Genomic DNA, 17566 nt, shown 5'->3' on the forward strand with positions numbered 1-17566 from the left:
CAACACAAAGGTTGGTGAGCTATAGTTTAAGTACAACAGTAATGTAAGGTAGGCCACGAGATTTCAGTATTTCAAAACAGTATGAAAAGTATATGTATAACCGTGGGCACTTGGTAACTAACTTTACGTAAATAACACCTCCTAAAAGTACACTTGGCGAGTGCGTAAGTTTACGAAGTATTAAACACCCGTTAAATGCTAGCGCTACTAGCCCTAGTGGGGATGTCAAACCCTATGGATCCATATCTAAGATTCGCGTTCACCGGTTCAAAGACCAATGACTAAACGTTACCGAGCTAAGGGGAAAGTTTATGTCGTTGTATCACCCACACATATATAAAGTCTAATTGCTCGTGCCTAGTATGTAAAACGTAAAATGCGCATGTATTCTCAGTTCTCAAAATAGTTAAAGTAAAAAGGGATGCTATAACTCACAGTGGCAAGTAGTAAAAGTCGATACGCGGGAATAGTAAGCAAGTGGTAGGTTCGGAAGGTCCTCAACCTAAGTCAAAAGTTAATAAGTCATTAAATCATTCCCAAAGGTTTAAAAGTATGTAAATTAGGTCTTAAGTATCATCATCATTCATCATTAATCAAAAAGTGTAAAGTAAGTTTCAATCAAGAATAGAGTTTGAAATAAAGGCTGACTTCGTTCAGTCGCCACGACCTCGATACAAACTGAAATAAGGTGAGACTAGTGGCCATAGCTCCGTATATGAGTCCCCTAGAGGCTGAACAATTTCCAGAACCAAACTCGTCTTCGTTTGACCGTGGCGATGGTTTAAGTGCGAGTAGGTCAGAAATTTCAGCACAACGTTAATAGGGTGTAGTGATTTTCGGAGGGCCATAGATCCTAAACCGTAACTCGGATTAAGACGAGGTCTAAACAGAAAATCATCTACTCAAACCGAACTAGCTGGAAATAAGCTTTTCCAGTAGCCCAGGTTACTGATCAGTTCCAGAAACAGTAAGTAAAGGTGTTCCGGTGGGTTCTTGGTGTTTGATGCTCATCACGGTTCTCATCCTTGATGCGTATAGCTTCAAGTGTACAACTTTTTGATGTGTTTGCATCATATTAACCAAGTTTTGACCATCATAGCACTAGTGTAAGTCTAAGATATGTAGCACAACTCAATTAAGGGTTGTAAGCAGTTTGATGAACCAAAGTTACATCAAGATCTTAGATCCGACACATACATGAGTTCTAATAGTAATATTAAGCTACAAACTTGAAAGTAAACTAAATAATCAAGATCTTAAGTTGTAGAACTTAGATCTCAGCTAGATCTTAAAGATCCTAGACTAGAAAGTCTAGATCTAGTGTTCTTAAGTTAGATCCTAAGTTATAGAACTTGGATCTTCACTTTAATGAAACCATAAGTTATGAAACTTAGATTTTCATCTTGTAAAATGTATGTAAGCTTATAAGCACTTATTTACAACAAAATTAGAAGACCATAAGCTATAGAAACTTAGATCCAACACAAGTGTATGAAGTTATAACTAGAAAGTTATACTTCCATGTTCTTGAACTTATAAAGTTAACTTTAGTTTCAAGAAATATGAGATCAAGCTTAACTAGTAATACTTGACCAAATTAACAACATCACAACTTTAAAGTACTTATAAAAGAAAGAAATAAACTAAAGTTACAAGTATTATGTTCATGTTTGTTTCATACTTAAGAAGATTCAAATCAAAGTTTAGATCTTAGGATTTAAGTCTACAAAACATGAACACAAGTATGATTATGAAACTTATGAACTTTAAATCTTATAACATTTTAAGTGTAGAACCATAAGTTATAGAACTTAGATCCTTGTTCTTGGTTATTCATCAAACAAAGATGAAAGTAACCAAGATTACATGAAAATACAAGTTAGAAAACTTGATCTTTAACAACAACAACAAACAACAAGTAATCAAAACAAGTAAAATGATGATACTAGTGGCGGTTTTAGGAAGAAAAAGAAAGAAGAAAAGAAGTTGTTACTTACAAAGTTAGAGAGAAAAATGAGATAAAAGTGTAGTAAGAGAAGTGGTGCAAGTATGTGTGTGAAGAGTGAGGTAGAAACTAGTTAATAAGTAGCAAATAAAAATGAAAATGGATCTCCCTTTCTCCCCATACAAACCGTCGGCCAAGGGGCTCAAAGGGGAAGGGTCAACTTGCTTCTTTCATGCATGGGTGATGGTGAAAGCTTAGAATGGTAATAAAGTTAAATTGCATGGGAGCTTGGTGCTAGCATGCTTGACAAGTCTCTTCATACTTAACTTAATTAATCCATGTTTATCATTAATAAAACACTAGCTTAAAAGTGGGCTTACTTAGTTCATTAAGAAGGTAGGGTGGGCTTCCAAGTCCATGTACATTAATAAAAGCCCAAGTATGTAACAAATAACCAACAAATAAATAAAAAGCCCAAGTAATTAACTACTAACATTAGTTAATTAAAAATGATTAATAATAATTAATCATGTACGTAAATAATATTTGAAATATTATTCGTGAAAAGTACGTATGTCACAAAGATAAGTCGGGACATGTAAAGTCAAATACGGTAACAAGTAAATGTATAAAAATACTTTTATTAACACGCAAGTATTAATAATAAATATTAATAATAAAAGTTGGAAAATCCAGGGTCGTTAGACTCATGATCTGAGAATAACACAAATTCCGCTGGTAGAAGATAATGGTGCCACGTGTCTAAACTTCGAATGATGGCATAAAATTCTCTATCGTATGTAGAGTAGCGACGACGTGCATCATTCAATTTTTCACTAAAGAAAGAAACGGGTCTTCGATTCTGACTTAGAACACCGCCAATGCTAACTCCCGAGGCATCGCATTCTACCTGAAAAACATCCACAAAATTAGGTAATGCCAATATAGGAGCTTGTGTTACCTTAGACTTTAAAGTGTTAAATGCTTCTGTTGCGGCAGCAGTCCATGAGAATTTACCGCCTCTCATGCATTCGGTAACCGGAGCTATGATCGTACTAAAGTTGCGTATAAAACGACGATAAAATGACGTGAGTCCATGAAAACTCCTGATTTCGTGGAGTGTAGTGGGCAATGGCCAGTCAGTTATAGCCGCAACTTTAGACTCATCCATTCTAATATCGTGGCCAGAAATAACGTAGCCCAAAAATGTTACCTCAGGTACAAGGAAATGACATTTGGTACCGTTGGCGTACAACTTATGTTCCCTTAAAACAACAAAAACCTGCTTCACGTGCTCCAAATGTTCGGCAAGAGTGGTGCTAAATACAAGGATGTCATCAAAATAGACCACAACGAATTTACCAATAAACGATTTAAAAACATGATTCATCAATCTCATGAATGTGCTCGGCGCATTAGATAATCCATTTGACATTACCATCCACTCGTACAAGCTGTCACGTGTCTTGAAAGCCGTTTTCCATTTATCCCCCGGTCTCATACGAATTTGGTGGTACCCGCTTCTCAAGTCAATTTTGGAGAAGAGAGTGGAGCCGTGTAAGTGGTCCAATAAATCATCAAAACGTGGAATAGGAAACCTGTATTTGATGGTGATTTTGTTGATGGCATGACTATCGATACACATAGTGAAGGTACCACCTTGCTTAGGTACTAATAAAGCTGGAACGGCACACGGGCTCATGCTTTCCAGAATCAATCCCTTAGCCAAAAGTTCCGATACTTGCCTTTGTAGCTCATCAAATTCTTTTGGGTTCATGCGATAAGCCGGTTTGTTAGGGATGGACGACCCCGGTACGAAGTCAATACAATGTTGGATGTCTCACACAATGGGCAATCCGGTAGGGATCTCGTCCGGAATGACATCCGAGAACTCACTCAGCAAAGGTTGCACCTCTGTTGGAACAAAATCTATGGCCTGGTTTACCTCTTCAACTACAAGTGCAAGGATAAAGGTACTGTTTTGGACAGCTTGTTCAAACGCTGATCGTTTCAGAAACAGTGCAGACTCCTCAGTATGTGTTTGACGAGCATCGAATGGAACGAGAGTAATAGGGACCCCATCCTTCCGAAAACTATACGTATTACGGAACCCATCATGAAGAGTTTTCCGGTCATATTGCCAAGGTCGGCCGAGTAAAATGTGGCATGCGTCCATTGGTATGACTTCACACCAAACCTCATCATTGTATTTCGAACTGATATAGAACTTGACCAAACATCGTTTAGTGACCTTGATGTGGTTCCCTTTTTTTAACCATGTCAATTGATATGGTTCCGGATGAGCTTCTGTTTTCAACCCCAATTTCTCGACCATAATGGATGACACGACATTTTCACAACTTCCTCCATCGATGATCATGGTACACACTTTACCCTTTGACGTGCACTTAGTGCGAAAGATTTTGTGTCGCAGCCATGAATGATCATCTGTTGACCCACCTGTTGTGGTGCTCAACAGTCATTGAATAACCAACGACTCACCTCAGTCAGCATACACCAATTCCACAGGAACCTCCAATAGTTCCTCTTCATTGCCATCAGTATCGTACTTAACCTGTTCAACACAATCATCAGTTACAGTGACGGTCTGTTGGTTTGGACAGTCACGCGAATAGTGACCCAAGCCCTGACATTTAAAACATTTGGGGTGCTCGGATGTGATTTGGTGGCGCATTACTACCAGATGCTTGCTCAGTCTTGCCCTTAACTGTTGGTACTGGTGGTGTTTTTGTGTTAGAAACATAACACGTAACACTCAACTTCCCTTTACTCCGGTTATGTGGTTTTTCATTTTTTAAAGCCAGTCTACAGACATCAGTGTAAGACCAAAACTGTTGTAAGCTAACAACATCAACGATATCGGGTAGGAGAGCCCCAAGAAATCGAGCTATTATCTGTTCATCTTCTTCTTCCGCATCACAACGCATTCGAAGTTTGTCAAACTCACGGATGAGCTCTCCCACAGTCAATGTGCCCTGCCTCAGATTGTGATAATCTAGAAAAGCCTCTTGCCAATGATTTTCGGGCAAGAACTTTCCTTTCAAAAGCTTTTTCATTTTCTCCCACGTTTCAACCTTTGATTTTCGGGCTAAAACGCGTTGCTTCTTAACATGATCCCACCATAGGGACGCGTGTTTGCGTAGGCGAATGGCAACCAACTTGACTTTCAGGTGTTCGGGAACATCCTTCAAGTCAAACACACGCTCAACTGTGCTAAGCCAATCAAGAAAGTCGTCAGGGTGAGTATCTCCAGCGAACTCAGGGATTTCAACTTTCATACCGATGCCCCGAAGCGGATCAATATTATAACCCTCACGAAATCCTCTATGACGACGACCAAAAGGATTTTCAGCGTCAGACTGTTCATAGGTCTGATCCGAATCCGTTTCCTCCCAACCATGTTGAAATTCCAACTCCTCAATTCGTCTTTGAAGGCGTTCGATCTCCGCATCTCGTGGATCTTGTTCGTTGCCTCGGCCGGTGTTTCTGCAGACTCCACGGCCTCGTCCACGGCGTGCTCGTTCGACCGGTTTTATTTTTCCTTCACCTTGGATCGGTTTCAAGGTTTCCTCCGCAACGGGTGGTTTAGCCCCCCTCGGGTGATCCCAATCGCTGTCTAAAAAAAAAAAAACTCTTAACAATAATCTGCAATGTCAACAAACTATATATCCGTTTAGTAATAATTTGATAAAACTTAAATATAAAATAGAATAAACCAATAATAATAAAGAAAAAGCATCTAGGAAGTTTTTGAAAGTAAGTAGATGATGGAAGTGATGGTGGAGGGAAAAGTGAGGTTTTGATTTTTGGTTGATATGTTTAAATTTTCATCTCCCGCTCCAAAAAAACAGCATTCAATAAAGACCGGTTTTACCTAAAAAGAGGTTTCTAAAGTTACACAATAGAGACCGGTTTCTATATAAAACAGGATTCTAAAGTCGAAACCGATTTCTATAAAAAACCTGTCCCTAAACTCTATAATAGAGACAAGTTTTTTGAAAAAATCGATTCCTATTTCCCGTCAAAATTAAAACCAGTCTCTATTATCTTTAGAAAGGTGTTTTTTCACACTCCACAAAAAACGGGTTCCTTTTGGGAGTTCCTATTCTCATTTATGTAGTAGTGTCAAATGGCTAGATTCAAAACATGAAAGCAAAACTCTAACACAAAACGAGCACACAATATCTGCCAATTAACGCGCCTAACCAGAGCCTAAAAGTACCAAACCGGCCAAGAAAAACAAGGAAGCAACAAACTTTAAGCATGCAGCAAAAGCAAGGTATAAAACCAAATTTAACAACTTCTAAACTAAAAACCGTCACTAAACTTAACCAAACAACCGACTAAATAAATCCGAAGCACACTTTAGTTCATTTAGTTGTTTATTTTTTATTGCGTTTTTTACTTCTATCATTCTCTTTTATCGATTTCATTAAAATATGTCCTTGGTCGAGCGGCGAACACTCAATTTTTTTAAATGATGTTTGGTTCTCAAGTTAGACTCTAGTCATTTTCAACTCGTTACATGATTTGCCGATAAAAAAAAAAGCAACATAAAATTGATATGTAAGAAAATTCTGGTGACATCAAGTTGTGGACTCTTTTGTAGACTTACGGAATGAGAAAGAAGTAAGCCAATTAATGCGCATAAATCTATTCTCTCTGTTAGATAATATGAACCCGTTGATCTATTATTCATTATCGAAATAGTATTTATAGATTACATATAAACCCTAATCATCTAATTAACCCTAATAGACCCAAGCCCACAAACGGACTTGGGCCTAACCTAATCCGTCTAACACTCCCCCGCAGTCCGAGCGGCGAAATCGCGAAAGCTCTGACTGGAAGAAAACCCTAATAATGAAAAAAATTAACAAATAAACAAAAAATAACTTCTTTTTTTTCTCTTATTTGCCGCATCAAATAAACTGATATTCGCTGATAGAGTTGCAGATTTCTTGACGGTTTCTCCTTTTCCGTAGCGTTTTTTTTCTTTTACGCCGTGGCTTGCTGTGCCTAAGGATCAAGTACCGCTTTGATATGCTACTTTTGGCGACGATAACCGTATTCAACGCTGCAAAAGATTCTTTTTTTTTTTTTTGTATTCCTCTTTTTTCGGGATTTGGAACCTACTCAAGCTAGGCGGCTCAGCCCCACGCCGATTATTATTAAATGCGAGAAAAGAAAGTACGAGAACCAAAAACAAAAATAAATAAAGGATTACAACTAAAAAGGAATTAAGATTGTGAGATCATGGTGTACGCGCTCACCGAGACAAAAGTTTTTTTTTTTTTTTTTTTAGTTTCAGATTTTACGGCAACTAAACTGAATAATTAGTGCTGTTGAGAGAATAAAAAAAATTGAAAAGAAACGTTGATTGTTTCTTGAACGGCTTTGAATGGTAACAACGCATTAAAAAGAATCATTGATTGATTAGGTTGGTAGGATAGAAATAACAAAGAAACACTTGTTTTGTAAACAATAAGACTTGGGTCAGAACTTGCGGCTGGTAGCAATTTAATCGGTTTAGAACCCAAAAAAAAATAATTACTATAAGATAAACAATCAGAAAGACGACGACGGCCAGTAGTTCCACAAGAAAAGAGAAAAGGAAAAAATAGACATTAGAGATGATAGGTTTCAAGGCAGGAAAATTAAAGTTTTTTTGAAAGAAAATATAAAGTAAGATGGAAAAGGAAACGCATTGAAGAAAAAGAGGAATATTTTGTCAAAAAAATCTATTTGCAGCATTGAAGAAAATTGGTATTGTCAACAAAGTTCTCTGCCTAAGTCCTGCTAAATCCTTAGGCAAAGCAAGTCACGACGTATAAAAAAATGACGTTACGAAAAAGGAAACGCAGTCAAGCAAGACACAACGATATCAGCAAAATCAGTCTATTTGGTGCAACAAATAAGAAAAAAAAATATCTTTTATTTCATTATTTAATGTTTATTGTTTTGTTTCAGTCCGAACTTTCGCGATTTCGCCGTTCGGACTGTAGGGGAGTGTTAGACGGATTAGAAGGCCCAAGTCCGATTGTGGGCTTGGGTTCGTTAGGGTTTCTAGATTTATTAGGGTTATGTAATCTATAAATACGGTATCACAATAAAGTAATAATCAAGGAGTTTCATTCTATAACACTCTCCACTCTCAATACGCCGATGACACTATCATTATCGCTTAAATTTCCATAGAAGAAATGGTATGCATTCGTCAAATTTTAGATTGTTTTACTCATGTTTCCGGTTTACATATTAATTCTTCTGATTTTAGAATGATAACTTGGGAACCTATTATTAGATAAGTTAAAAAGAAGTTAGTCGGGTGGAAGGGAAGATGCCTTTCGACGGGTGGTAGACTAGTCTTGGTCAATTCGGTCTGAACTAGCTTACCGTCTCACCATATGTCATTGTTTAAGGTTCCTACAGGAGATATAAAAAAATTGGAGGCTCTTAGACGAAATTTTGTATGGGGTGGAGATTCGTGTGTAAAGAAGAGGGCACTTGTGAAGTGGAGTAAGGTATGTCTTCCCAAGGAATATGGAGGGCTCAGTATTGTCCCTGTAAGAATTAAGAATTTAACTATATTGACAAAATGGTGGCAAAAAGATAGTGCAAATAAAATTCAATCATGGAAGCATATGTTGTTTAATTCAAGTGAAGTCATGTGTGGAAATGTGCTTTCTGGTCTCTCTCGGGTTAAGATGGGGCATTTCGCCTCGATGTGGCGGGAATTAATAGAGCTCCAAATCATAGATGAATTATTTGATATTCTTTGCTCACAAAGTTAGAAATGGAAAATTGGTAATGTATCGAGAATTTTATTTTGAAAAGACATTTAGTTGGGAATTTCTAAGTTGAGGGACCAATTTCCGGCTCTTTATCGAATATCCTCTAAACGAAATGCGCAAGTGTCAGAAATTGGAAGTATGGATGAGAACGCGTTAGTGTCGGAATATGGAAGTATGGATGAGAACGCGTTAAGCTTTGTTAACTGTCCGTTAAGTATTCAACGGTACTTACTTGCGTTTTGTGTATTTAATTGAATTAAATGCATATTTAGTTCTTGAAGAACTACGATAATTAATATGTGAATATATTAATCAGAAAACTTATTTCATGTTTTGAAATACTGAGAAAACGATACGGTTTTAAGAACTGCAACAGATGTTTTTCGAGACTGCGAAAGGCTCAATTTTTAATAAAATAATTATTTTTAATAATTATTAACTTTAAGAAAAATATATTAATTTATTATAGATTTAACGAACTAAACTTGGTGGGATGCGTTTTAACGACCGCTTAACGTTTCGGGAATTCGGTTTCGGTTACCGGCAACTAGAAACGAACCACACTTAGTGAACAAGCAAGCCAAAACATAATATAATTCACTTTTAATAATTATTTTATATGATTATTATATTTTAAAAATAATTTTAATTTATTAGAATTTTTATAGATTAAAAACGCGAGAATTTAACGTTTAGCGATTCGGTTCGCGTTTTCGGTTAACGAAACCTATCGGGCTACACAATAAAGGTACTAACTAGTCAAAATAAAGTCCATGAACTCCCTTGTGGGCCTCTTGGCCAAAATTCACCATCCATGGGCATCCCTTGAATAATTTTGGCCCACTTGTTCTTATAACCCTAATCACTTTTCACAAAAACAAAGCGTGCATCCTCCCTCCTCTTTCACGAATGACCAAAAGCAGCTCCTAGACACCATCATCTCTTCGACACCTTCAAGACCAAGATCACCTTCAATTAGTTGCTTGCTCGCTTGCCCGGTCACATATTCTTGTTCCTCGCGACGAACTCTACACATCTATCCATTCAATTTCTCTATTTGGGTATAAATCCTATGAACGCTAAGTTTAATTATCTGATTTATATATTATTACATGGTACTAGATGTCATATTGCTAAATTGATTGCGATTGTATGCGTTACTAGTCGTTATAATGCTCGGTTTGCATGTTTAGGTTAAATCACGAATTCAATTGCTATGCTACTGATATGATGACTAAGTTTTCTGTAAATAAAAAATATTTAGATGAAAATCAATCGAAAATTTAGTAACTCTTCTCGCAAGAATCGCGTGATTTCGTTATGTATAGCTCTAGTTATGCTTGTTTGAATTTTCGACGTGTTATTATGCTCTAATCTGAAAACTGCGATTTGTATGTTTGGAATTGATGCATGAACTGATGTCTATTGGATAGATATTTGATAAACACTCAAATTGGACAAGGATATCATGTCGTTTGGACTTGTAAAACTCATTTTATGCTTACTTAACCGTTTACAATAAAACTTGCTAAAGAATGTTTTTATTTTGAAATAAACGACTACTTAACAAGATTTCTGGAAAATAAGCCTTTGTATTTTGAAAATTACATGATCATTAATTAATCTTTCGTGTAGACTTTATGTGCTAGTTGTCTTTAGATGTCCGGATAATCGTACCTGAAAATGGTTACTTAAATCGAGTTGAATCTGTCTCGTTTGGACATATAATGGTCTAGCATGAAGTAGAAATTGTTTTGGAACTTTAGCTTCTGATATGTTATGATTTGAGTATTAAGGATCATATGTAATTTGTATGTTAATCTCTGAAAACTCTATTTGCTATGTGCTTAGTGCATGTTAAAACCATAGGTCTGAATTCTGTGTAAATCAGAAAGTCCGACTTGTTTGGAAAAACTGTACAAATTAGCTACATGAAATGCTTAGATATTTTTATAGATCAAACTTTGGGATGTTTGTGAAATTCTCTCACTGGTCTTGTGTGATTTGTGTGTTTCTAGATTAAATGAGAATTTTTATAAAACTGATGCGCGAACACATCTGAACTAGAAAGATTTGCATGCTACGTGAGTTCTAGGAATCGTATGATAGTGTGATTGGTCTTTTTAGAAATCTTATGACATGTACTTGGGATCTGGAGTTTATCATAATTTCTTTATGTGTCATTTGTGAATAATGCTTGTTCGTTTGCATGACTTTCGTGAACACTTACGGTAACTGAACTAGAAAACGTTAAATTGACGAACGAATGTTTGAAACTATTTAGTTGACCTTTGTTTGATTTTGTGACATCATTGACATGACCTACTGATGTAGTTGACTTAGGTTGACCAACTTGACTAAGATTGACTTTTGTTAGCTTGCATGAACTAATTGACTTTGTGTTGACTTTTACTTTACAAGTATGTCGGTCTGAGCAATAGGACAACTGTACTGTGGATCATCCTATATTGAAATAGACTTATGTAACTATAAATTGATATATCTTGGTTACATTACTCGAACTTAAATAACCAACAAGTCGTTGCTTGTGTAAACTTCAAGTGCACTCAAGGTGAGTCTACAATCTCATACACTTTTCTTTTTTGGATGAGATACATGCTGATTTAAACTGTTTTAAAACTACTTTACAAATTAGACAGGAGTATTTAAACTGATATACATATGAGTTCAATCAAAACGCCCTTAGCTTGAATATCTTATTTACATGAGTAAGCTCGAATCATAGGGACGGATCTGTTATGTAAGACCCGAATATTTTTCCTTGTACATATGTGTAATTAAGTTACTTGTATAGCAGAGGTTTCGTTGTATACTTTAAAAGGGAAAAGGATTCTGGCCAGGCCATCTGCGCGCCGCGCGGGCCAGTGGCGCGCCGCGCCAAAAGCTGCTGACAGCTCATCTTCCTTTTTAATTAATTATGGGTGAGGGCTTTTTGGTAATTACACTTGGGATCCGACTTTAAGGCTTGGGATCAGTTGTTGGAGCCTCATTTACTCCATCTTCAACAACCCTTATCACTCCCAATTTATTCTAGAGAGAGAGTAAGGTCCTAGTGTGAGAAAGCTCAAAATAAGGAAGAAGAAGCTTGAATCAGGTCTAAGTGCAAGCTTTAAAGTTGTTCATCTTCCCTGTAGCTACGTTTTGGTGGTAGTGGTATGCTCTAATCTTGATTTCTTGGTTTTATTTTGATTAAGGGTTAGGGTTTGGGGTAGATGATGAACTTAAAACCCATTTGTGGGTGAATTGGGGGTTTTGGGTGAAATTGGGCCGAGTAGACTCAAAGATGACTAACTAGGGCTTTCAAAGTGTTAAATTGATGTTTATGAACTTAAATTAGTTAGTAAATCACTAGCTCACTTGTGTTGTTAGTTAAAATTGGTTCTAGGGTTATGGTTGACTTGAAATGGGTCAAATGGGTGGGTTTGACCTAGCGGGATAAATTGAGTATGAAAACACCCTAGTTATGTGGTGATGGAAGTCTTAGAACCTTAATCACTAGCTTTTAGTGATTAGTTGGGAGTCTTGACCTTTAATGTGTGATTCTAGTGCAAATGGGTCATAAATGCACTAGTAAGGTTAGTTGGTGGGAAGTCCAACTTATTATGTGAATTAATTGGGAATTAATTGTGTTAGGTGACTCACTTTGAAGGTTACAAGTTATTGTTGGAAATCTCGACAAGTCAAGAAGGTGAGTGGAATGATTATACATGTGTGTATATAATGTATTTACTTGTACGAGATTCGATGTGGGTTTAAGTTCGGGCGATCGATACCACATCGGGTCAATATATGATATGGGTTTAAGTTCGGGCGTTCGATGCCATGTCATGTATGTGTGTGGGCGTGTATAGTGGGTTTAAAGTTCGGGCATTCGATACCACATTACACGTGATGGGCGGGTTTAAAGTTCGGGCGATCGATATCACTCCGGGGTTAGTGTTATAATTCGTTGTACGCTAATGGTTGTTGGGAACACCGATGGGAAATTCGAAGTACCATTCCTTTGTACTATTGGTTAACCATGGTTATGTGTTTGTAGTGTGGCACTTTATATCATTCGAGTTATATATACTATTGTTTGTGCTAGCTTGTGGTCTTGGAGATGTAGCGTTATACCTTGCGTTGGTATGTCTTTTAAATTGCTAGCGTGTATGAGGTAATTGTGTATGTGATTGCAAGTAAGTAGGTTATATATGTATGTGTATAATTATTGCATTCACTAAGCGTTAGCTCATGTCATAACCCGTCCTTAACCATAAGAACGCGTTAGATAACGTATGATTTCATTGCGAGGTATTGACCTCTATATGAGACATTTTTGAAAGAAAACTGCATATATTATACATTACAAACCATAACCATTATTTTTGTTACAAGCTTAAGACAATAAAAAGAAGATTAACGTTTAGCGATAATCTTCGACTTACAAACTTTACAAATGATGACAACAACACGGTTTCTAGCATATTTTACAATACAACATCTCGGATATGCAGTTTTATTTTTGACACAAACATGCGTACGCAAGATCCTGGTTAGATCCAACATGATGCAGCGGAAGCTTTAGAAATCACCTGAGAATAGACATGTTTTAAAAAGGTCAACATAAAGTTGGTGAGATATAGGTTTAGTGCCGGCAGCAATATATATATAGACCACAAGATTTCGTATATAAACAGTTTAATAAAAGTATTCTAAGTGGTTGAGCACTTGATAACCATACTTAACATTTTCACGTCGCATATTCCCTTTAATATGAAATCTTACTACACCGTACCAAGTGTAGTCACAAAACGAAGTACTGTGCAACCGTTGAATACTGGTCGTCCAGTCCGGTTGGGGTTGTCAGGCCCGATAGATCTATCAACAGGATTCGCGTTTACAATACCGCTGTAAATATTAGTTACCAAGCTACAGGGAAGTATGCCAGTGGTACAACTCAACGTAGAACATATTTTTCAGTTACTTGTGTCCATATCGTAAAACATAAAATACATGTATTCTCATCCCGAAATATTTAGAGTTTAAAAGTGGGACTATATACTCACTCTTGTCTTGATGATATAAATAATTTGACTCGGTCTTCCGGTTGATATCACGAACCTATCCATATATAATATATCAATATGTTTTCATTTTTAACCAAACGTTATAAATATATACTTGTTATACTTTTAATACTTTGAATAATTCCTTAGTCCGTAGTTAGCAGTCCGATGTTAGTAATTCAATTTTAATGGTTCATTTTTAGATGTTTAATATACCCGCAATGAAATAAATAAAACCCCCAACGAAATCAATAAAACCCCATCGTATATGTGTTGGTCGAGATTAATCTTGACCCATGGTACCGGTGTTGTCAAATGACGTGTTGCGTACATAAAGTACCGGTGTTGTCAAATGACGTGTTGCGTACAATCATGGGATCTTATGATTAATCTTCTCGTGTTGTTTACGGGTGATCCTGAACCATATAAAATTGAATTATAAGTACATATATATAAAATATCATGTTATCTTAGAAATATGTGATTTATATCATTTTTTTCCAATTGATCCCGTAGTTGAAATGATCTAGGATAACCAATTTTGTTTTGGTCATAGTTTCTTCGTTACAAATCCGTTTTCGTTGATTCAAATTGCCATCTTCTTGGATCGAGTTCTTATTTAAGACTATGAACTGTAAATACCTTGGTTTGTATTCAAAATCATACGGCATAAGTGAAACATTAGTGAAACATATGAAGTTAAACATTTTTGTTACAACAAAATCATTTAATGACCATTTTTCTAAAAATACTTATACTTTGAAAAACCAAGTTTTACCTTGTTAAATTAGCATATACATAAGTTATATTACAGGTCTTGAAGTATTTTAAAAGTTAAGTTAGAAGGATCTATTTAGTTTGCAAACAAGTTTGAAAACATTCAAACTATATTCTTGTTGTTAAACTTTTGTACCACAAAATAAGATAGCTATATATATATGAATCGAATAAGGTTATGAACATAGATTCTACCTCAAGTTCCTTGGATGAAGTTGCTGTAAGAGAGAAGTAAGAAGCTAGAATCACAAGGGTGATAGAAGTGGATGAAAGATTGGAAGTAAGTTGGTGTTCTTGGAGGGTTTTCTTGAAATGTTTTTGTATGGTTTTCTTATGGTGTTTTAGTATGGTTTTTGAAGCTAGATCTTCTTGGAAACTTTGCTGAATTGATTAAGGGTTTTAAGGCTTCAAAGTATGTGTGTGTTTTGGCTAGAAAGTTGAAGTAAAATGAATGAAGATGATGATACATATAAAGGCCATAAAAACGTGGCCATGAGGAGACAAGACAAGGTTTTCTCTTGTATTTTTGTATAATAATTCATGCATGCATCCAAATTCCAATTACCTTGCTCTAAGGGCAGTAACAAGGGTGGGTTAGGTGGTGATTTGATGTGTATTTACTATTAGTAAATACGTATAGAAGCTTGGTAAGATACGAGTACAAATACTCTAGGTATACGTATAGAAATTTTGTGAAAAATGGAATGAGGATTCAAATATAGCTATCTTTTGTGAATACACTTATATGATTTTATGTATTTAAGTTCTTAAAAGTGATTAAATACATTACTTATACGATATATGTATAAACATTATAAGTCTTAAGTATTTATGTCAAATAACGTTACGTATAGTTATCGTTTTGAAAACTTAAGTTAGTAGTTTCAAAATACACATATAACTTGTTGTTATTAATACAAAATGAGATATTAAAACATTTATTAATCATGTTAAATATGTATATATACATTTATATACACAAACGTATAATTATCATATATTGTATAGTTCGTGATATCATCGGTCAAACTAGACGGTCAAACGTTGTGTAAAACTCTTTTCGGAAATATAAGTCTCGACAATTTGGATTGCTTATCATGTTGGCAAGGTTTAATTTATGTAAATATTAATCTTATAAGTATAGTATGATCGAAAAAGTGCGGGTCGTTACAGCTTACCCTCTCGTTGTTCACCTTTTTAGGATCCGGCTTGGATAAGGGCAAATGTATTCGCTTGGATTAGTGGCTCTCGGGGGTTTTAGCTTTTTGGAAGTTCGACCAAGATTTGGGTAGTTTAACCCCAAACACCATGCTCTAGTGACGTTTTGTGATGACCCGAAAAATTTCGACTAATTTAAACCAATTCTCTATACGATTTATTATTTTGACACGTTAAACAAAGTCTGTTAGATTGAGTCTCAAAAATTTTAGAACTGTTTCATATATACAATTACCTTTGACTACTCTCGACGATTCATGAACAATTATATGTATGTATATATATGTACAAGTAAAAACGACTTTCCTACAGTAAACACTATTTGCTACAGTAAACACTATTTGCTACAGTAAAACACTATTTGCTACAGTAAAACACTATTGCTACAGTAAATACTATTTTGATGTCGACGAACTAGCAAACAAAACGGGAAAGGCGGCCATGCGATCGCATGGCAAAAACACTGAAAACTCATGCGATCGCATGAGCTACAGTAAATCGAAAAGTACTATAAAAAGGCCAGTTTGTTCGACGAAATACTTCACAATATATTTTCTTATGTAATATAAATTTTAATTTATAATTATAATTATAATTTTAATTTAAGTTAATAATAATAAAGTATATTCGAGGGTGTTTTAATTCGGGTTTCAAACCGCTTTAAGCTAAGGAAATATTGGGTATTGTTTGGGGTATTGTTCTTGAATCCAAGGCCAACCATACAGTCATCTACCGTCATTACGTCTACGCAATTTGCCTACAATATTGAGTCTCAATATTGAACTGTGAGTTTATAGTCTCCCTTTTTAAATACTTTAAATATTTTTGGGCTGATAATGCATGCAATTTATTTTAAACGCGATAAGACACAAGTACATACTAAATTCTACACTGAGTTAAACCGAAAATCCCTTAGCTTTGGTAACTAGTAGCTGCCAGTACATAGGATATGGACTGGTGGGCGCGAATAATTGTATATGGATCCATAGGGCTTGACATCCCCGTCCGAGCTAGAGCGCTAGCCTTTTAACGGACGTATGTTATTTGAGTTTAAGACACGTTGGTTTGCGTGTATTAAAATGAATGGGGTAATTATCACTATAGCGTTAAGTTTAGTTACCAGGGTGCTCTGTTACGTAGAATCTATTGATAAACTTTTGATGAAATCTTGTGGTCTATCTTTATATATGTTTATGACTCGAGCAATTAAACCTATAACTCACCAACATTCGTGTTGACTTTTTAGCATGTTTTATTCTCAGGTCCTTAGAATGCTTCCGCTGTGATGTGCTTGTTGCCTGTATGGAGTCTCTCATGCTTTGTACAAAGTTTATTGCATTCAAAATAAAACTGCGTTGTGTAATAAATAATTGGACTGTGATGTCAACCTGTAAATTAAAGACTTATGTATTTCGGGGTTTTGCTTATACCTAAGCACTCGCCCACATGTTTATAACTTTCTATGTTTAGAAAGTCACTTATTCTAATGAATGCAATATTTTATCAAAACGTATCATATAGAGGTCAAAACCTCACTGTGGAATCAATGATTAACGTGCCGCGTCAATAGCGATTTTGACGGGTCGTTTCAGTTGGTATCCGAGTTATGTTGAGGACCGTAAAGTGGAGTTCGTTTGGTCAAGTGATGAGGATCACGAGGACGTGATCGAGTTTAAGTGGGGGAGAGTTGTAAGACCCGAATATTTATTTTGTATACTTGTTTATTAAGGCATATGAGATCG

The 17566-nt window shown here is 35.8% G+C and overlaps 1 protein-coding gene across 1 annotated transcript; it reads right to left on the reverse strand.

Moving 5' to 3' along the window:
- Positions 1–3785: 3785 nt before the first annotated feature.
- LOC139849096 (uncharacterized) lies at positions 3786–4325 on the reverse strand. Its single transcript, XM_071838768.1, has one exon. It carries the CDS (start codon positions 4323–4325, stop codon positions 3786–3788), a length of 540 nt encoding a protein of 179 aa, XP_071694869.1.
- Positions 4326–17566: the final 13241 nt, after the last annotated feature.

This window comes from Rutidosis leptorrhynchoides, chromosome 5, assembly GCF_046630445.1.
Source record: "Rutidosis leptorrhynchoides isolate AG116_Rl617_1_P2 chromosome 5, CSIRO_AGI_Rlap_v1, whole genome shotgun sequence".
NCBI classification, from domain to species: Eukaryota; Viridiplantae; Streptophyta; class Magnoliopsida; order Asterales; family Asteraceae; genus Rutidosis; species Rutidosis leptorrhynchoides.